The sequence below is a fragment of the Telopea speciosissima genome, unplaced genomic scaffold (genome assembly GCF_018873765.1).
Source record: "Telopea speciosissima isolate NSW1024214 ecotype Mountain lineage unplaced genomic scaffold, Tspe_v1 Tspe_v1.0306, whole genome shotgun sequence".
Taxonomy (NCBI): domain Eukaryota; kingdom Viridiplantae; phylum Streptophyta; class Magnoliopsida; order Proteales; family Proteaceae; genus Telopea; species Telopea speciosissima.
In genome coordinates this window covers 21754-44181 of record NW_025317642.1, presented here as the reverse complement: position 1 = coordinate 44181, position 22428 = coordinate 21754, and the positions used below count along the sequence as shown (strand labels likewise).

Below are 22428 nucleotides of genomic sequence, written 5' to 3'. Positions count from 1 at the left end.
ATCCGTGGAATAACTGGAGCACTGATTCAAAAAGGAAACAACAATCTAAAAGTACATTAGAACCCAGAATTAATGCTAAATTAACAACACATGAGAAAGCATGTAACAAAAGAAAAAGTATATAACACCATTAAACTGAATTCCAGTTAAGTGAAACCAGAATAATAGTGCACACAGAAAAATTGTTTTTGAGATAGAATAAATGCATTTTCCAGTCAATACTGATTTACTCAGTATTGACATACGACTTCACCAAGTAAACATTAAATGGGTTTTTGGAGTTTTGGGAGGTATGCATTGATTATAAAATTTCCATTCTCCAGATATGAAGAGGGTACCTTTTAAGTGCTACCATAATTGTACTTTTATATTAAGTTTCACCATAAAATGGCTTCACTAGTATGACTTAAATCTGTTTTGAAGCCACAACTTATTCATACAAATGCTACCGGGATTCAAAATGAAATAATTCCTGGCAGCAACCATAGGTATCATCTGAAATCTGATAATAAGGGGCCATACAGAGATAAAGAATAGATATTTGGAAGCCATGGTGACGGCTCACCTCTATTTTCAAGGTATAACAACTTCATACGCAGATCGTCACCAGCCATTGCAAGAGAAACAGAAGCTTCTCCCAGTAGTGGATCCCTTCTCTCTGCTTGCTCCAATATCTCTATGCACAGTCGATCCTTCGGAGAAGCTTTTCCTTCTTCAGTAGATCTATGGTAATCCACAGATTTGGTGAGCCTCTTGGAGATCTGAAGTGCTTTTCTTCCATCTGGAGTAAGATCAGGTGGACGGGCTCCTTTTGTTAGAAGGGATACTATAATCTTGGGTTCTTTCCGCATTGCAGCAACATGTAGAACAGTGTATCCCCTTAGGTTCTGATGATTAATATCAGCAATTCCAAGATCGAGGAGCTCTGTTGTAGTTTTGGCATCACAATATGCTACAGCATAGTGTAGTGCACATGCATCATCTAGTGTGGTATGCCCCTCTCTCAGCAACATTCTCACCAATTCAACATCATCAGAATCCAAAGCCCTATGTATTCTCTTCACATGTTTATCTGGGAAGTTGTTGCTTTCAGACCCAAGTAAGCCAAGTTCCTTGCGTGAATCCATTATTTGTTTAACAATATCATGGGGCAATGACTTTTCAAGAGTGATGATATCGACATCAGACTTGATTACAATCTCAGTACAATGCTTCAGCAACCTCTCACAAGATTTGTCGCACATATTTGAAACAGATAATATCACCAGTAAGTCATCTGTTGCCACCTTGTCAAGAATGTCAAGCAGGTGCCTCTGCAACAAAAGAATACAGCCTTATTTATTCCATACTGGAGGTTGGAAAAACAAAAATAGAAAAAAATGCTCATGTGCAAAAACGAAATGGCATCTAAAAATAATGTGTCAATAGGACTGGATGCAGTAACTTGTTCCGTTTAACTATCAGAAAATGATGATTAGTGGGCTAAAAAAATGTGAAACATTATAACAGCTAGGAAATTTTGTTTCACGAGTTTAAATTTCTTAATTTTACTTAAATGCTTTGATAGATTAAATTCTTCCATGTTTTAGTAACGTCATAGCATAGACGAAAATTGAATGTTGTAAATGATTCAAGCACTTACCATAGAAATCAACATCAAAGAAAAATCCATTTCCAAGTTGTTTTTAAAATTTTTATTGCGCTCCAGTAAAACAATTTCTGTCAAATTTATTTCTATACGATTTCCTTTTTCTTTAAGACATTTCCTGTAAAATAATTTCCATTGAAGCAAAAGTTAAAAACTCTGGCATCTCCTAATTCAATACTCTAACTATTGCAGGTGGTGGAAGAAAACTTTTCCCAGTTCTCTATCAGATGCTTTGCATTATTGGAGGACAGTAATATGAACAATGGCAATGTTTTTCATTTCAACTATAATCACATTTATGTGTCTAATAATTTGCAACTCATTAGAATTAGAAAGACACATGAGAATTCAGAAGCGATTGATGAGGAGAAGAGGACATTCCTTATACCTCATAAAGAGCCACCAGTTCCGAAATCTGGAAAGTGAAAGAGGCATACAGAACCTCTACCATGAAATCGACCGCTGGCCAGCAACCGACATGTGAGCAATCTTCGTCGACACAAGCACAGACATCTTTGGGTAATGGCTTAACCTTGCCACTATACAGATAACTTATAACCGCTTCCAAAGCATCAAATCCCACATTGAAATCCTTGGTCAATTCCTTCATTTCGAACTTTCCTCCTCCCTCTCTACCGGCAGAACTGAAGACGCTCCTAAAGAAGGGGCTTCGAGCAGAAAGAATGCAGCGATGGACCGGCAGTTGACGGTCCCCATTAACTATAATCTTGGCGTCGCTGTAGAAATCGAATTCCGGAGATTTGAATATTGATTCTAGGTTTTCAGAGAGGCGTCTAAGGGCTTGGACGTCACCGCAGGCTTCTGGAGAGAAGGTCTCAGTTTGAGAGACGAAACAGATGCTGCTACTGCCACTGTTATCGTTCGAGTCCGAGAAGGTCATGCGAGAATCCATGGGCAAGGAAAAGGGAACTATAGTACACCAGTGAAGCTAGGTTGGTGAAAACGCCATGAGAGAGATTGAGAGACGATCAGAGATTCACACCGACGAATACACGGAGGTGGAAGACGATGTAGAGATTATGAGAGAGAAAAAGTGCTTCACAGTGAAGCTTGGAAGCCTCAACGAAAGTCAGCAGAGAGAGAAAGCGATGAAAAGGGAAGGGGGTGGAGGAGAAGGGAAGGAGAGATCAGAGACTTCGAAGCTCTCATCAGCTACAGACATGGCTGACGGGAGACGATGGAACAGACAACCCCCGATGAAGGTGGGCCTCACTTAAGATCACATTTCTGGACCATCAGATTGGAATAAACAGTGGGATCCGGACTCACTTCCCGATCCTATGTATATTAAGATAAGACTGGATCGGATTGAATCAAACGTTGCCAAAACGAGTCGGAGAACGCGTGAAGGTGAATTGGGTGGGCCCATGTTCTTAAGAATTCTTAAATAATGGATATGGTCCACATAGGGGTCCTGAAACGTATGGTGGAGGCCCAACAAAAGGAAGTTGGGTCAGGACTCTCTGACTCGGGGGTCCCGTGTGCATTAAAGTGCTATTTTATTTTTAACTTCTTTAGATAGAATTATTGATTTTTTAATGAAAAATCTAATTATGATGATACCATGGCTTACGGCATCAGCTGTCGTATTTAAAATTTTAAATGCCAATGAATAGAAAATTATTGCATAGAGAACGATACTGGGCGCGTGTGGTGCCCTACACTGCTACCCTTGTGGCATGCAAAATGATGGGCGCACCTCCATGAAAAAGTAGAATTTTCAGGGTGTATGAGGCAGTCATTTTGCCCACTCCTATGTCTGATACAGTTGTAGTTGCAACGCATCGTTCTTTCTCTAATATTATTTATTAGTTCTTCTTGTCACAAAGCTATGCATTTAAAAAAAAAAGAACTCTATGAGGGAGTCAAGGAGTGTGGGGCTACGCCCAGAAATTGAGAGTGGGGGAAATGATTGTCTCATCCCATGAAAGATAGAAATGCTATCCATGTTGATTCTTCTGGGGCCAAAACACTTTCCATTTGTATTGTTTTTTCGTCTTTTGTTTTATTCTTAAAAATTATTCCCTTATTTAAAATACAGGAAAAATAATTTGAAAGCAATTTGTTATTATGTCTTTCTTGAAAATTGCCAATGTGTAGCACATCTTTTGAATACACATTTGAAATTACAAAATTCGTCCTTGTTACTTTGAAAAAAATACATGTTATGCTGAAAAGGCCAAAAAACCCCTTAAAGGTTACTTCTTTTTCATCAACTTTCGAACAAAAAGATTTTCTCATTATCTATTTTATCTCTATGCAAAATTGGATTCAATTCTTTTATTCTCACCATCATTTTCTTGATTGTATCACAATGTGTTTGTTTTCCCTCGCAGTCCTTGCAGTAGCGGGAGCCTTGTGCATTGAGACAACATTTTCTATTTTCATACGTTAGGTACCTTTTGTTTAGAAACAATACATTTGGGGATACCTCGCGTTTGAAATATTGTGTTTGGGATATTTTTTCCTATTACTAATTTTACCTACAGATGTTATGTTTGATAGAAACTCTTTTATCTCTTCATTTTTAGCCTCGTCGTTGGGTGCCCCTTGGTCATTCCCTGGACATTGGGCTCTCTGGAGAGGAGCCGGATCCATGGTAGGGAGGAGTTTTTTTGTAGGAGGTGGTATGGGCAAAGTAGAAAACATAGTAAAAGAGATCCCAATTATAGTTTTTCAAATATGGATAAACATGTGTTCCTTTGGACGCGCACAAAGGGGGTCTGGGATGCATTGGGCGAGACCATTTTGGAGCTCAAGTCTTCACTATCTCTGAACCAATGGTTTGCTCCAACGCTCCCTTGGGTGAAGCCTTAGCCATTCCTCATGGTCTTCTACATGCCTGGAACCTTGGTCAACTGAGGATTCGTGTGGAGTCTGACTGTCATGAAGTGGTTCTGTTAATTAATGATGCCTCCCACAAACCTCCATCTCTGCTTAGCCCATTTGTGGATGATATCCAGACATTCGCTGCTATGTTTGAGAGCTATTCTTTCTCTCTAGTCTCTAGGGACACCACCAATTGTATTGAACACACCCTTGCTAGGAAGGCCCTGTCTTTGGCATGTAAAACGGTTGGCCTAACTCCACTTCTTGGCTTCATGAAATGTGCATAAATGAAGCCTTGGTTTCCTCATGCCATCCTTCTCAAAAAAGATTGCCTTTATCAAAAAAAAAATTATCCTTTTCTTTAGACGTTCAAAGCTATATTATACTAGCTTGAGTCTTTGACCGAAATAATGAACCCTTTCGGAGCTTAACAAGATCAAATAATATTCTTAAGGAAGTAGTTTTTTGTTCGGGAGTGTGGCCTATGCCAACACTCTCATGTGTCTATCTCTCTCCTCTTCAAAACAAGGGGCAGAGGTGTTTTTTCATACGAGGAGGAGAGAGATAGACTCATGGGAGTGCTGGCGTAGGCCACACTCCTAGACAAAGCTCTTTTTCCTATATTCTTATAGCTAATAATAGTTATTTCCACAACAGATCCCTCTATTATTAAGTCAGTTGTATATAAACAAATATCTGCATCAGCATTTTATAAACAAAGAAAAAAAAAATTTCCATTCCAACAATGTGCATATTCCTATGCATATGCTCTCTCACATCCCACCCATGGGCCCCACATTTTCTCTCCTCATTAAACCCTCTATTGGATGATTCAATTTTTGACCCCTTCATTGGTAGGAAATTGCACTTTAGCATCATATCAATCCCTCTATTATATACAAATATCTTCTTATAACTAATAACGGCAAGAGATCGCTGCGTGGTTGCACTTTCATTGGCACCTTGACGGCTGTGAGCCGTTCTCGTATGCTCACGTACGTGAACGTGAGCTGGACTCCTCATGATCTTTTCCCAAACTTTACTTTCCAAAAAAAATTTGTTATGAGAAAAAGATTGTCACGACACTAATGTGTAGATTTCCATTTATGTACGCTCTCTCACATCCCACACGTGGACCTCATTCTCTCTCTTCATTAAATCACTCCATTGGACAATTTGGTTTCCACCACCCTCATTGGCAGAAAACTACACCCTAGCAAACCTCTCCCTTTTGTTAAATATTATAGTTGAGCGTAATTGGCATAAATGCACCTGGTAGCATTCTCATTTGGTATTTTGGAACAGCAAACTTTGCAGCGCTATTGGATCTTTATCCTCTCAGGTTCCCTGCCCGATACAGTTCATACGGTTCCTCTCTTAGGGGGGCAGAAATGACCACCTTACTCCCTGCCCAAACACACTGCCCGGGTGAGGTCCACCCCCCTCTTATTAGAGGCACTAGGGAACTGTCTGGGACAGAGAACCTGAGATGATAATTTTCTCTATTGTCAGCTCAGCCTAAGCCCGTTCTAAATAGTGAGTGCTACTTAACTGGGCCTTAGTCTAAGTCCAGCCCAACACTTCGGACCCTAACTTAGCTCAGGTAATCTGGGATCAGCCATAGGCCGGGCTTAGGCCCATTGCAACTCTACAAATCGAGCTTAAAATGCGGCATTTGGTATGCATTTCAGGTCGATTTCACATTCTCAGAATATAAAAAACAACTATTTTTATCACTCAAGAATGCAAAATTGACCTGAAATGCATTCCAAAAATGCATACCAAACACAACCTTAAGACTTCTGTGTTTTCAAAGGTGACTAAAGAAATTGATTAAGAACACAAAAAACTTGATAGTATAAAAACTAAATAAAAAAAATTGAATTATGTTAATAATTAAATTTTTATATAATAAATCAAGAATAATAGGCAAAAGTTTTTCCAATTCCATCTATTTCTTATTATAAAAAGAATTGGATTTTATCATGGATTTTTAGGGCTTTTTCACTACTTTGCCAATTCAATTTTAGCTTAAACTTGACATGTGAGAATGAGACTTTGGGGTATTCTTGTCCACAAAATTTCAGCTTTATCAAATTGCCATATGACAAATATTAAGAGAAACTATATAGACTTGCTATAATAAAAACTTCTCCTCTATCATATTATATAATTTTGGGATAGCTCATATATCTTCCTAGGGGTGCAAGTTTGGCCCTGTCGGCCCGAACCCGCCCTGAGCTCGAACAGGGTTTGGGTTGAGATATTTGGCCCTGAGGGCGGGTCAGGGCTGAAAATTTTTGGCCCTGAGTCAGGGAAGGATCGGGTTAGGGTTGAGGCCTCGGGCTAAGCTTGACCCGGCCCGGCCTGACCCTGATTTAAGTTATACTATAAAATATATATTGATATAATATATACATTATAAACTTAAAATGTCACCCACATTTTTTTATATAATATATTATATATGAAGACAATAAGTGTTATAATACATTTTATTATATTATTATTTTATGTAAAATTGATAATGTTCTTCCTTGTCCATGCATTTCTTTCCCCCTCCCCATAATTAGGGCCAATCAGGGTTAGCCCGGCCCAACCCTGAGGGCGGGTCAGGGTTGGATTTTTCTGACCCTAAGTCAAGGTCGGGTCGAGCCTGGGCCCAGCTAAGGGGACTTAGGGTTGGGCTAGGGTTCTATAAAGCCCAGCCCAACCCGATCCTGTTGCAGCCCTATATCTTCCCATTGTTTGGGTAGGGCTCAGAGGCCACTCTTAACTTTGCTTTGGGTCTTTAGACAATAAGTCCAAGCTAACCCACCCTAACCAGCTCTGTTTTTGGGGAAGTAAAATATAGTTTACAAGAAAATTTACTTTGGTGTTTAGTTGTAAAGGAAATGCAGAGATTTCTCTAGGAAGTAAAATATATTTTATGAAAAATATAAATATTTCCCTTCATTTCCCTCCACCGAACGGAACCATAAGAATTTAAGCTAATGATACTGAACTCAAATTGGTAGCCACTCTTATAGCTCAAGTACTTTCATACATGCACAACATTACCAGCAAGATACCTCAAATTTTTTTTTAAAAAAAGCATGAAACCTGGTCAATACAAGGAAATAGTCAATACATGCAAATGTATATAGTTGAATCTCTGCTTGAAAATTGGACATGTGAACAATCTTGGTCTTCTACCAAAAAAAAAAACAATCTTGGTCAATTTCTAGATATCCATACAATCAAGATAGCCATATCATCCGTCCACGTGGTAAAACATGGTGTCAATCTAGAGATATATATTTTGCAATCTTGCCAAATCAGAAAACTTTTCCAAATAATTAATAAAAATGTGCATGTGCATATTCTTGATTTGCATCCCAAGTAAATTAAAGCAAAGGAAATACCTTACTTTGGGGATTTTCTTGTTGACACTTGATACCCCCCCCCCTAAGATGTCAAATAATCTATAACTTCGGTTTTTTTTGCCTTTTTAGTATAACATATTTTTTTCTCAATGAGGGAAAATATTGTCATTTCACATATGTATTCGAAAAAATGTGCATGACAATTACAATTTTTGCTAATGACATAACAATAAGTCACTTTTATATTTTTTTTAAAACCCTTTTATACCCCTAACTTAATAAAATTTGGGAATAAGACAATGGCAATTAAAAGAAAGTGTCAATTAAGTTCTAAAACCACTTATAGATGTGTAATTTAGACAATCCCATTACTTTATATTGATTTACAAATTTGGGCATAGTTGGAAAACCAGGTTTTGACTCGGGGGAGTCACCCGAGTCGAATAAAAAAAAAAAGAAAAAGAAACCTGATCAAGAGTCATGAAGACTAGCCTAGATTTAAGAAATGACTAAACCAGATTCGAGTCAGTCTGAGTTTTTATTGACTCGGTGTTTTTGCCGAGTCATGTGTAACTCATCAAGTATGATTTTTTATTTTATTTTATTGGGACATATACTATTCATAGACCATAGAATTTGTGTTCGTTGTCTTCAATGCTAGCTTTTTTTTTCCCCCTTCTCACCTATGAAGCAACCATAGCATTAGTTCCTCCCCACTTGGAGAATGGAGGAAAAATAAGGTATTAAGATAGTAAAAAAATATATATAACTCGCCCAAGTCATCAGGTTTTGAGAAGGGCAAATCAAGTCCAAAAACCTGATTTTCCAACTATGATTTTGGGTACAAAATAGCATATCCCACTATAATATTGTATGTTCCCTATTCTATTGTTTTTCTCTTTAAATCTTCAATTAAATATTTTAATTCTCTCTCTTATAAATTCTACAACTAGATATTTTACTCTTTTGTTTTGTTTTGTTTTGTTTTGTTTTTTTTTTTAATTCCACTCATTTTATGTCAAACTAATAGAACTTGCAGTACAAGAATTAGAGCGAACTGTATAAAAATAAGCTAGAGAGGACGTTATGACAGTCATGGACTCATGACTGACGTGGAAAAATTTCTATTGGTTCTCGGGAAGCTGTTTTCTGTCTGGGAGTGTGGCCTATGCCAGCACTCCCCTGTGTCTATCTCTCTCCTCCTCCAAATAAGGGGGCAGAAATGTATTTTCATAGGGGGAGGAGAGAGATAGACTCATGCGAGTGCTAGCGTAGGCTAAACTCCCAGACAAAGTTTTTTTCCTCTTCTCTTTATTCCCTTGTGTGCGCATATTCTTCTTTGTTTCGACAATAGATGTCTGCATGTAAACAAAATGCAACAAACACAAATATTGGCACACCAGCTTCTTCTTCTCTTGGATGTAAGAGAAAAAATGTTGCAACCCAAATCTGATTTTTTCCCTTTTTATGAGAGAGGATCTAATGGACTGAACTCTCTCTCATTCATTTTTGAGAAAATCTTGTTGTAACCAAGGTTGGTTACAACACCTTGGTTACAACAAGATTGTAACTTTACTTCTTTTTTTTTAATCCTTTGTCTTATTTTCAAAAGTTATTTTAGTCATAGGTAAAAAAATTATTTTTAAAATAAGTTGAAAATGATTTATCATTATGTCATTTTCAAAAATTGTCAATACATGTGAAATGACAAGATTACCTTTGCGATAAATAACTTTTCAGAATAAGACAAGGGTAAAAAAATAAGTGTACAACTTCTTAGTTCATCTACGCTCCCTTCATTTTTATGGAAAATGATCAATGGTAGAGTAGAGAGAGAAAGAGAGAGACTACGTCAGATCAGGCTTTGTAGCCAATACCATGTGGCCATGTTAAGGTTTAAAAGCTCAGAATTGGTCTCCATCAACTCTGATTCGAATTCTACCCAAAAAAAAAAAAAAAAACACTGTGATTCGAATTGTTCCAGAAGTGTTTGAGAATGAATTAGATGACTAGATCGGTATTGCCTGGACTTAGCCCAATTGAGTCATACTCAATACACATATATAGAATTAGGGTTAATTAGAATTGATCCCAATTGATTCTGAGTAGAATCTTTTGATTCCGCTGATTTTGATTCAATTTTTAAAACTTGGTCCCTCTCCATATGATGAGGAATCTAATGGTATGTCTAAAGGTAGGGCTCTTCCATATGTTATTAAGCTAGGATGCATCCATTAATTTCCTCGAATCTATTATTTGAATTTCATCTTCTCCTCCTCTTGGATATAAATGGAAACTAGCTAGTTTTTTCTTAGTGGTTTGGTTTGTGCAAATACTTTTATTTACAAAGTTCTTTTTATATGATATCATAGTTGTCATGCCGTGTAGGTGACCCAAGACATTGGAAAGGGTTCAAAATCAAGATGACACCGACAAGACGTTCACCTAGGCGATGCCTTGACAACTATGTATGATATAGGTTATTCCTATTATTAATTAGATCGAGAGACTTAATTATATATCTAAGATAAGTGAAACCAGAGACTACATGCTTTGATGAATTTTTCTTCTTCAAAGGTGTATTATATTGAGGAACAAATAAGTTCAAAAATTTGAATGCACAAACTGATGCCACAGGATATGGAGAGAGAGAGAGAGAGAGAGAGTATTTAATTTATTATGGTATACCATATAATTGCCAATTAAACTCAGACATACAAACTATAATTCAAATAGTTTAAAGCTAAATTTAAGTCCAATTAAATTTTTATCAACCTAGATTTACAATATTATTGCCTCTTGTGTTACTCTATCCAATATTTTATATGCCTGACACCACTTTCATTTGTCCATTCCTAATTATTATCCTAAATATTGATTAACTAGTATATAGTTGCTTATATAAAATTAAATATTTATTGAATATGATACTTTAAGAATATAAATAGGGAGAGGGTTCTCTGAGCAAGTTGCAAAGAGAAGCACGCAATGAGGTGCATCAAAATGGTATCATGCATGGGAGGACAGTAAGGTCATTTTTTGTTTAGAGGCGAGAGATAGACACAGGGATGCTGGTGCACCATGTGCCTAGGGTTTAGAGAACATTTTTCCACATAAATATTAGGGAAAATTAGGGCCTCCCCTCATTTTTCAAAACTTATGCATATAACAGTGTTTGTTCTCAAAGATTCCAATAATATTAAAAAATTATTTATAATTTCATACAATTAATTGATTTTATAATTTTCTTTTAGTTCCACATTATCTAACCAAGACAACTAAAATTGTTGTTTTACCTCTTTACACTTAAAACTAAGAACAATGTAGGGGCAAGGGAAGAGTCACTTTACAAATTGGGATGGGAATGGTAAGATTTGGTTCAAGTTTAGGTTTAAAAAAAGGGGGGTTTGCTTAGTGTAACAACAATTGATTACACAAAGTCTGACACTATGATGATGTTGCTCATATATAAAAACCAATGGTCGGTAATCGATCGATTCGTACAATAAGAGCAGCTGGGGTATTTTTGGTACTGAAATGTTCAGCCGCATAATAAACTTTTGTCCTATATATACATAACAGTCTCTTATATTTTTTGGACATCGTAGAATGGTGATAGCTCAACATAAACATGCTAGGACTGTCCTTCCTCCTCTCTCTCTCTCTCTCTCTCTCTCTCCCACACCACCCCCCCCCCCCCACAAAAAAAAAAAACTTGTAAAATGGATAAGTCCCATATTTGTCTCATGGGACAAGTCTTACTTAGAGCAATATTTTAAGGGGATCATATCCAACATTGGAAAAATTCTTCTCCCTCTCATTTTTTAATTAACAAATAAATTCAATTGGGATTCTTTTGAAGTTCTTAGATGAATGATAAAGTGGTAAAGTGATAAAATTATGTTCCTTAATTTGATGATATGGCTTCTTGAAGCATGTAATTTGGAATCTATGTGTACGTACTATACGGTCTTGTAAGTAAAGCTTTGTTTACCCAAAAAAACAAAAGAGTGAAACTTGCTATGTAAGCAAGTATTTATATATTCTGAAAAGTAAAGGAAACCCTAATTTTTCTTCACTACAAGAAATTGGTGCAACGGCGGCACTTTGGGTTGAGCTATTGCGGCATTTTTTACAAATGTCGTCATATATGAAGATATATCGACATTTTCTTAAAAATGCCGTGATATATAAAGGTCTAACGGCGTATAGATGGAAACGTCGTCATATATGAGTATATAGCGGCGTTTGTATACAATTGCCGTTAAACAAATTAGTTTCCGCGGCGTTTTCTTTAACAAGTGCCACCGTAGCTCACCGTTTGAGGGTGATTTAATATTCTTATTAACGGCATTTTCAAAGAAATGTCGTTGTATGTTGCAATACAACGGCATTTTTAAACAAACGCCGTATAAAATAATAGATTTCCAAACCCAAAACTGTTTTCACTTCCCCGCGCTTCCGTCTCTTTCTCTAAAACCTTTTTGTTTCCCCGCTCTCTACATCTCTCTCTCAAAGTTTTCTAAAAATCTTTTCAAACTCCGGAGCAGCCTCTTTTTCCTCTATCAAGCGGAGACAGCTGAGTCAACTCTCTCACTATTCCAGACTTCTCTGCCGCTGCGATCTCCTCTTTGCCTACGGCGACCGCATCTATGCGGTGATCTCGTCTCTCACGCTCCCGACAAATACGTAGGTGGGAGTGAGATTTAAGGCAAATATAAAGTGGGAAAGAAGGTAAATCGAGCAGGTGGGAGAGAAAAGAAGAGAGAAAGAGGGAAATGGAGAGAGAACGTGAGTGAGAGAGAAAGAAAAGGATAGAGAACGTGAGAGAGTAGAAAGAAAAGGAGTTTGAGGCTTTCTTCTTCAAGGTTTTTGATTGGAATGATCGAGGTTTTGCTCGATTCAAACCAGATCTGGGAACCGACTCTGCGAAATGCTTAAGTCGTTGATTCAATAGAGATTCACTGCGGGATGCCCTTGGAGCTTCCGATTCACGAGTGTTTGGTCGCCGAATTATCTTTTAGTGAACATCCAACCTATTTTCCCTTGATTTTCTTCATTCTGAAGTAAGATTCTTCCTCAAATTACATTTTAGTTGATTAAATTCTTGGGCCTTATCCTATTGGATTATGAGATTCGATTGGAGAAAATTTTGGAAATTCATGTTTAGGGTATTAGCTATGGGAGACGATTCATGTGTTTTTACCTAGTTCTCCATTTTCTTCTCATCTAATTGAATTTTTGTGGACAATGGAACTGAATTTGGTCCGGCATGGCAAATGCCGTGGAGACCATCGAATGGCTATTCTGTTGAAGGAATTCGACTTGTTGATTCATAGTTACTTTTGTTGAATGTATAATCTCAAGTCTTCATTTCTCATGCAATTGAGTTCATTTTGACCAATATTTTCTGATTGATATGAGCAATATGATTCATGCTCTCTTTTCTTTTTCCATTTTATTTCCATAATGAACCTCTAAATGATTGAACTGAGACCGAATTCTGGTCATTCCTGAAGTAACAGTGGCCTTTCTTGTGGTCCATCTACCTTTGCCACAGCTGTCGTATTCTTTTGGAAACCTCGACTATAAAACCTCATGGTAATATGCTTCGAATCAAAGGGCTATAATCAGCCCTGGTTAAATTCCTAGATCGTGGGGCTGAGGAGCTTGGCCAACACGAGAGAGAGACCGATATGCGTGTGTGGGTTGTGTAAGTCCAGGTGCATGTGTGTTGCTGCCCAAGTGGTTGCGAGAGTGTGTGTGTCTTTGGGTGTTTATGTGGCTGCCCATTAGGCTGTATGTATGAGTGTGTGAGTGTGTGTGTTTGTGGTGTTTGGGTGCTTGGTTGAGGTTCAAGTGGCCTCAGCCACAGACTACTAACTGAAAAGAAAAGTAAGAAAGAAGAAGAAAAAGAAGAGAAAAGAATGAAAATAATAAGGAGAAGAGGAGGCGATCCTATTACTTGTGTTTATGTTTGCATGTGTGTGCATGTGTGTTCTTGTGTGTATGTGTGTGGTTGCCATGTCCTAGTAAGTTGTGAGTGTGGTTGTGTGCATGTTTGGGATCTCAACCACTGGTATTGGAAAGAAAAGAAAAGAAAGGAAAAGAAGAAAGAGAGAAAAGAAAGGAAGAAGATGAACCATTAAGGTGAGATGCTGCATCTTACTTTGGAAAACCTGCTGTAAGAGCTAAAATATTAGTTTATTCTTAATAGTTTAACCCCTTGAGATTTAATCTAGGAGGGTAATTTTTTATAATCCATGAACAGGTGCTTGGGTTTTGGAATTGGTCATTCAACTTGTACATTGGGGAGTTCATAAAAATATTAGTTAATAAGTCAATTCTTGGAAATCTTTTCCATGTTGTGGAATTTGTTTAAATCAAAATCTCTATTATAGTGTAGTATGCATGTCCTTGAATTCATTTTTAGCCACTCTTTGAATATAATAATAATGTTGCATTCCACCCCTAGATATTTCGTTTTAGTCTGTGTCTTCTCTAGAATTTGTTACATGTCTTAGGCTCCACTTATTCCAATGGCAAATATTTTGTGGGAATTGCTTGAAATGCAACACCGGTAGGACTCTACAAAGTAAAAAAGATATACAAAATAATCTGCAATATTTCTTTCGACCTTATTAGTAGCAAAGTCCTATCAAATAGGAGACATGTATTAGAAAATGTCTGCAATAGAAAGATTTTTAGATACTTTAAGAGATTCTTCTTTAAGCTAGACAAATGCAGGAACCTTCTTCAAATGCTTAGGCATCTTGAGCCACCAACTCTTCTTATCCCTGCATTCAATGAGCACAACAGGCCCAAGCAAATATCAGCAATGTTTCACATGCTAATCAAATTCAACTAAAGGAAACTCTGTACATCCTTAGTCCTCCCAAAAGGTTTAAACACAAACGCCAATATTGGCACGTGCTTTCAACCCCGGAATATTTATCATTCCAATATCTGATCCCTTTCACCTGTATTCCTTGTATGTCGGTTCTGTTTTGAGGTAGAGAAATAGCATATCAGTATTCCCTGTATGTCAGGGTTTTGTTTTGAGGTAGAGAAATAGCATATCATGTTTCTTCTATGGCTTTCGAATGAAGAAAAATGTTTCTGATTTTGGATGAGTTGAGAAAACCACAACCAACAAGTGATGGACTCTCAAAGGTCAATCCCTATTATTGTAGGCTAGGTTCTTTCAATGTTGAGAGCTTTGTAAGAAAGGTAAAGAAGTGAAAGACTTGAGTAGATACTAGAGGGGTTAAGGAGTTTATTTGTCTTGAAAATTAAGCATGCCATATAATGCAGTGATCCACATTGAAACGGTGCTTTCCTGATCCTATAATGGGTGGTCATTTTTATCGTACGATTTATGTTCGGAACATTCCTTGTGATAAGTTAGACCATAAAATTAAAGACATATTTGGCAAGGTTTTAGTTTGATATTTTCTAGCATTCTTCTTGGAATGTGACATTAAACTTCATTATTATTGAGTGATATTTTGCAAAGTACTCATCTTTTTCTGTGTAGCAATTAAGTTTGGTGTAGAATGTTATACACTCATCTTGCTGTTCCTAGAGTGTTGTCCTACAACACATTTATTGACATTGGATGCTCCTATTGGTGGGTGTTATGCAACCTGATCGGATTGTGATAAGGAGTTCTCTGCTAATAGCTAAGCAGTGGAAGGGTATCTGATGCCGATGTTATGATAGATTGATAGTTAATGGTTCTTAATGTTATATTACAAAGTATAAATTATTGAAAGGTAGAGTATGCACTTCAAATTTTAGAAGCAAGCAAATAAGAGATATGAAGAGAGAAGATGCTCTAAAAATTTATATGAGCTAATGTGTATATCTAATATTATATTCTACATACATGTATTCCTTTTCCATGTACAAAGTGAAATCCTAAGGCAATTCCCTAGAATAAAAAAAATGTGGGTGCTTATGGAAGACAAAGTGTGTTACTGGTTGAGGATATTGAGGAGGGTGACTCTAGTATTGATCAAACTTCAATGATAGTGATGGGTCATCCCTCATTTAGAACGAGCATGACGTGAAGCTTTAGGATGGAAAGGAGAGGTATGCTAAAGCCAAGGTAGACAAGGACGATGCATGAGGCAGAGACAGCAAGGAAGAAAACTGAAAACCGCGGCAACGAAGGAAAGTAAGAATTGAGGCACTAAGGCAGCACCGCGGCAGGGAAGCATAGCTCTCTGCTTCTCAAAATTCAGTAGCTAATCCAAGGTAGGCGGCGGCGGCGACTGCTGGAAGAAAACTTAACGGGTTAAACAAAGGTAACCTCCACACCTTCTATGGATATTGCACTCTTCCGTTCTGTTTTCAAATAATGTTTCTGTGAGTAGTTGATCGAGTCCTACTTGAGTAGGATTACACTTTTAAGACCTAAAACCCTGAATTGGTACATGCTATTGTATGTTCTGTTGGTTCTGAAATTAATAGTGTACACTGATCTCCTATTGGGTTTATAAATTTTGCGATTGTTCTTTAATCGAGTTTTAGTTGATGATTTTCCCCTTTCCAAGTGTCACTATGAATCCTTTATATTACATTGCAACTTGTAAAAGAGTCATCATCAGATCCTTGTGATCTATTTGGATGTTTAGGATCCCATCTTCTTCATCCACAACTAATTAACACTCTCTCATATATCTTGTCATTTTGTCAAGCAAGGAAGGGTTCCCATTGATTAACCATCATGAATGAAACTATTCCCCTTCTTTGGTTATAGAGGGATTTCATATAACTCGTCCAATTAGTTTGGTTCTCTATTTGATTTTATCCCTATTATGTGGCTTCATATATTAATTAGTCTCTATTTGCTTGTATTTTATTTCATTGAGTTCTAAGAGCTAGATTCATCTTATGTTCTATTTGTTTCCAAAACCAAAGTCAATTTGATTGGTTGATTAGTTCATAATGTCATTTGTTTAAGTTCAACTTAGCAGTGAAGTTTCATTGTTGGTCGTTGATACCCACCATTCGGACTTTCCTCTTTCTTTTCTTTTTCATGTTTTACATAGTGAACAATCAATGGGAAGCTTACTTGTTTTTTGTTTTGGGTAAGGGAATTTTACTTGATACTTTATAGGTTATGATAGTCTACATATGAAAATATTGAAAAAGGCTAAACAGATCAACCCTCCCTTTTAAACTCATTTAAACATTATTAGGAAACTTAGGAAGAACAGACTAAGATTTAATTAGAAGAAGTAATCAACCAAAATCTGAAAAATAGGGCTGAATAGAAAACGTTTGATACCCACAGAGAATAATAGAAGTAGCAGCAGTGGGCAAAGGAGCCAAGACGAGTTTGAGCAGCCCTCTTAAAGGGTGGCATAAAACCCCAAAATCTTGTCAAAGAGAACTTAGGAGAGACACCAATAGAGGATCGATTTTTGCGAGAAAAACCCCAGGTTATAGCGGGCTCGAGTGGAGAGGCTGGTGAGTTCGGAGCTTGAACTTCAGCGGCACGAGATGGAGGTCTTCTTGCGTAATAGCACGTTTGGCAGCGATTAACTTGATGGGGGGAAACAGCCTTCAATTAACAGAACAGAGAACACAACACAAGAAAGAACTGCTAGCTTGAGAATTTATGCAATCAAATTTTCCCCAAAAATCTCTCAAACAATCTCCACTCTCTACCATGAGTTCATTGAAAAAAAAAAAGAAACCCATTCAAGCAATTTATGCACCAAACTACATACGAGAAGAGCACTTATCGTTTTCGGTTTGGATCCGAGATATAATATTAACCTAAGACAAAAGATGTATCAAAGGGTGTTGATCCATACCTTTTCGATTGTAGGGTGCTGATTAAAGGGGTGCTAATCCACTTCTTGAGATAAAATGGGAAACAAATTGGATCAATCTTCAAAGAAATATCCACACGAGAGACGGTGAGAGCTAGGGAGAATATGAGAGAGAGAGAGAGAGAGAGGAGAGACAGAGAGAGGGAAAGAGTACAACTAGCACATTTGATGGGCATATATGTAAAAAGAAAAAAAATAGTGTTTATGCATATAGAAGCATGAAATAGTGATGCCAGAATGGAATCTTTTATGCAGTCTAATTCTTATAATTATCATAGGTTTTAGGCCTGAGTTGTTCTGTTATTCTACATTTTGATAGTTTCCAAAGTCGCTTCGATTTGATTTCTTGTGTTGATAGTCAATTTATGATTGGTTTTAGGCCTTCTCTTTTTATAGGTTATTGAGAAAGTTAGGGTACCATCATATGGATAAGAGTTGGATTCATAAGTCACGGGATCGTGGATTCCGTGCGGGCGATATATATGAAGCTGGTGTAAATGGCTTCCTAAACTTTGCTTTTTCCAAAGTACCCATAGGAGAGAAGATTTTATGCCCATGTGTAAATTGCATTAATCAACGATTGGGAACATGGGATGAAGTGTTTGACCACTTGATAGTTGATGGAATTATGACTGGTTACACGATATGGAGTTTCCATGGGGGCGACATATCTTCAAATACCAAGTGACGAAAAATGTTACAGTTGATGAAGAAGATGAAGATATTGTTAACATGCATGACATACTTCAAGATGCATTTCCCGGTCAAACCTTTGAAGGAGTTGGTGTTGGTACCACAAGTGGACACACAGATGAAATAAGAGATGATTCACAAAAATTGCATAGATTGATGCAAGAAGCAGAGAAGGCATTATATCCAGAATGTAATGAATTCACGAAACTGTCATTCACTGTTGCATTATATCACATAAAGTGCCTATGCAACGAGTGACAAATCTTTCTCTATGTTATTGGATTTATTGAAGAAAGCACTACCACAAGGTAACACCTTGCCGAATTCTTTATATGAAGCAAAGAAGATGGTTAAGGACTTGGGACTCGATTACAACAAGATCGATGCATGCCCCAATGATTGTATGCTATATTGGAAGGATGCATCTAATGAAAAGTCTTGTCGCATTTGTGGGGCATCAAGGTATGAATCCAAAAGCAAAGTTCCAGAAAAAACATTACGTCACTTCCCTTTGATACCAAGGGTTCAAAGATTGTATAGGTCATCAGTAACATCATCTGACATGAGATGGCATAAAGATGGACGTATAGATGATGGAAAAATACGCCATCCTGCAGACGCAGAAGCATGGAAGGACTTTGACAGACAACATCCAACTTTCGATGCAGAGATCCACGGAATGTTAGGTGGGATAGCAAGTGATGGATTTAATCCTTTTAATATGAAGAATTCATACTGACATGTGGCCTGTTGTTGTCGTGCCGTATAATTTACCACCATGGAAGTGCATGAAGCAAACATCATTCATGTTGACATTACTAATTCCAGGTCCAAATCAGCCTGGAAATGATATAGATGTGTATTTACAGCCTTTGATAGATGAATTGAAGTTGTTGTGGGATGGTGTTGACACCTATGATGCATTAAAGAAAGAGTCGTTCCGTTTACGTGCCTGTCTTTTATGGACAATCAATGACTTTCCTGCATATGCTAACCTTTCAGGCTGGAGCACTAAGGGTGCATTGGCATGCCCTTGTTGCAACAAAGACACCATGTCAACTTGGCTAAAACACAGTCGTAAGCATTGTTACCTAGGCCATCGTCGGTTTCTCAAAGCAAATCATAAATTTCGATTGGATAAGAGAGGTTTCAATGGTAGTGTTGAGTTTGGGCTGGAACCACAACCCCTTTCAGGTACTGCTTTGCTAGCACAAATGGAAGGTGTGAAATTTCCTACATTTGGTAAGGAGCCTAAGAAGGATAATGCCAATAAACGGAAGAGGGTGGTAGGTCGAAATGAACTACCATTTAATTGGAAGAAGAGAAGTTTATTCTTTGAATTGCCCTATTGGAAGGATAATCTACTTTGTCATAATTTGGATGTCATGCATATAGAAAAGAATGTGTGTGACAACATCATTGATACGTTGTTGGAATTGAAAGGGAGATCAAAGGATAAGCTAGAGGCCCGACTAGATTTGAAAGACATGAACATTAGACCATCTCTACATCCACAGAGGATAGAGGGGAGCTCCAAAGTGATTGTACCTCCAGCCAAGCCATACAATGTCCAAGGTAGAAAAAGAACAGGTTTTGCAAAGCTTTAGAGGGTTTGAAGGTCCCGATGGTTATTAGGAAACATATCACGTTATGTGAAAGTCACTGAAAGGGATATATCTGGAATGAAAAGCCATGATTGTCATGTTTTAATGCGGCAACTCCTTCCTCTAGCAATTCGTGTACATCCAATGAATAATGTGAAGTTGGTGTTGCTTTGTCGGGTGTGGGTTCTTTCGATGTCTATGTGCAAAAATTGCTACAAAGGATGATTTGAACCAACTTAAAGCAAATATTGTAGAAACCCTATGCAATCTAGAGAGGATATTCCCTCCTACATTCTTTGATGTTATGGTTCATCTATTGGTTCATTTACCACGAGAAGTATTATTGGGTGGACCAGTCCATTATAGATGGATGTACCCTTTTTGAAAGGTTAGTCATTATTCTATTTGCATTAATTTTGTATGTTTGATTTCTTTTATTTATTTTTGTTTTCATGTAGTAACTTTGCATGCTAATAGGTTCAACAAGACCCTTAAGGATTACAAACGTAATAATAGACACGTAGAAGGGTCTATTGCGGAGGATACATTGCAAATGAATGTCGACATTTTGTTCTGCGCATATCAAAGTACTTGAGACGCGTTTAACCCGTCCAAATAGGAATGTTGATAACGAAAATCTACAAATGGAACAACAACATTGGATTTTTTCATGCAAAGGTAGACCTTTAGGAGCTGCTACAATGGTGCAATTAGACTGGAAAAACATCCAACAAGCACATCGATATGTTCTCTTGCATTATGAACCCATTGATAAATATCGGAAGTAAGTGTCAAGATTAATGTTACTTTACTTCACTTCAATCAAGTCTTCGTTTTCCCTAATAGGACTTCTCTAAATGTAGGGTCCATTTAGAAGTGCTTAAAGAGAACCTAAGCTATAAGGTGCATCTGTGCTTAACTTCTCTTTATTTGTTTTAAGTTCGCACTTGACAAGCACATATACTTATTATAATTGTGATTTTGTTCCAATGCAGGTTTAGGTGATGGCTGAGCAACAGAGTTCTGGGGACCCTAATGCCTCATCATCATCATCATCTACAAGTACAACATTCGGTTTCTAGTTTTAAATACTTAATAATTAGGCTGATTGCATTAATTGGACACCACATTAATCACTAATACTTTCACATTTTTAAGCGTAGGTCGTAAGAGAGGGCGCACAAGAGGCCTTTCCATCAATTCAAGGCTGGCTCTAATAAGAAAGATTTGGAATTAGATAAGCATGACATTGTAGTTGGCGCTAATGCAGTGAGGCATCCACATACTCGGACTACTTGCTAGGATGCCAACCCTGCTACCATTAAACTATCCTGATGGAGAAAGGTTCGAATCATCATAAAGAAGATGCGTGGAAGAAAATTGAGGTATGGTGATATCCCATCTTATTTTCACTATAAGATTGATCTAATTTCATAGGTAAGTATTGATTTTCTATTTGGGTTTAGACTTGTACTAATTGAATTTGTTTAATAGGAAAAATTTAATGTTTCGAAAGATGCCCAACGTGTTATTTTCATGAGAATGAGCCACTCATGGCGGGATTTCAAGGCCGCTACGAAAAAGAGACAGAGATAAAATATCCTAATTTTTATAATGCTCCCCGCCCTCTGATCCCGTAGACATTCATGATCAATGGGCATACCTCATAGGGAAGTGGACATCGAGAACTGGCGGGTAATATGTTTTTTTAGACAATGAATTGTTCGATTTCATTTTACTTAATTAAGTATGACACATATTTTAATGATGGGTTTGATATATGATAGGCAAAATCTATAGCCAACAAAAATAGGAGAGAGAACCAACAAGTGTCTCATACAACTGGCCAGGAAGAGTTTCGCAGGTAGCACACGAGATGGTAATTTTCTTATGCACATCTCATGAACATTTGGTAATATCATAAATGGATGTGATTATATTTAATCTAACTATGATATCTGCTTGTTCGGCGGCTTGAACACCCGATGGTGCGATCCTACTAGAGTGCGGTGTTTAAGAAAACCCACCAAAGGAGAGATGGCGATTACATAAATCAGCGACAAGAGATATCATAGTAAGTATTTGTCAAGGTTAATAATGTTTATAAAATTTATGCATATTCTTGGGTATCTATTGGAATGTCCGTTGTTAACTGTTATACATTGGTTTATAGGATAAGTTTGAAGAGAAATTGGAAGAACTACCCCGAGAAATGAGAGAGCGAGTGTTGTCCAAAACGATCTTTTTGTGGAAGCATTTGGCGTTGATCCTCAGGCCGAGTGCGTGGTGCGGAGCCTAGGCGTAAAGCCGAGTACTCTTGGCCTTACACAAAGAAATATTGAGGAGAGACGGGAGAAAGAAGAAAGACAAAGAGAATTTGCAATGATGAAGGAAGAAATTGCTGATTTGAAACGTGTTGTAGG

The 22428-nt window shown here is 37.4% G+C and overlaps 1 protein-coding gene across 1 annotated transcript; it reads right to left on the bottom strand.

Moving 5' to 3' along the window:
* Positions 1–491: 491 nt before the first annotated feature.
* On the bottom strand, positions 492–2875 carry LOC122647967 (BTB/POZ domain and ankyrin repeat-containing protein NPR1-like). Its single transcript, XM_043841253.1, has 2 exons — positions 2037–2875; positions 492–1313 (listed from the first exon to the last, which is right to left on the bottom strand). Exons 1-2 carry the CDS (start codon positions 2559–2561, stop codon positions 492–494), a joined length of 1347 nt encoding a protein of 448 aa, XP_043697188.1. The 5' UTR covers positions 2562–2875.
* Between the last annotated feature and the right edge of the window lie 19553 nt (positions 2876–22428).

Excerpts from the sequence above, each read along its gene's own strand:
- LOC122647967 (XM_043841253.1), bottom strand. The coding sequence starts at position 2,561 with ATGGATTCTCGCATGACCTTCTCGGACTCGAACGATAACAGTGGCAGT. Across the intron at positions 1,314-2,036 it reads AACTGGTGGCTCTTTATGAG|AGGCACCTGCTTGACATTCT; the intron begins GTATAAGGAATG and ends CTTTTGTTGCAG.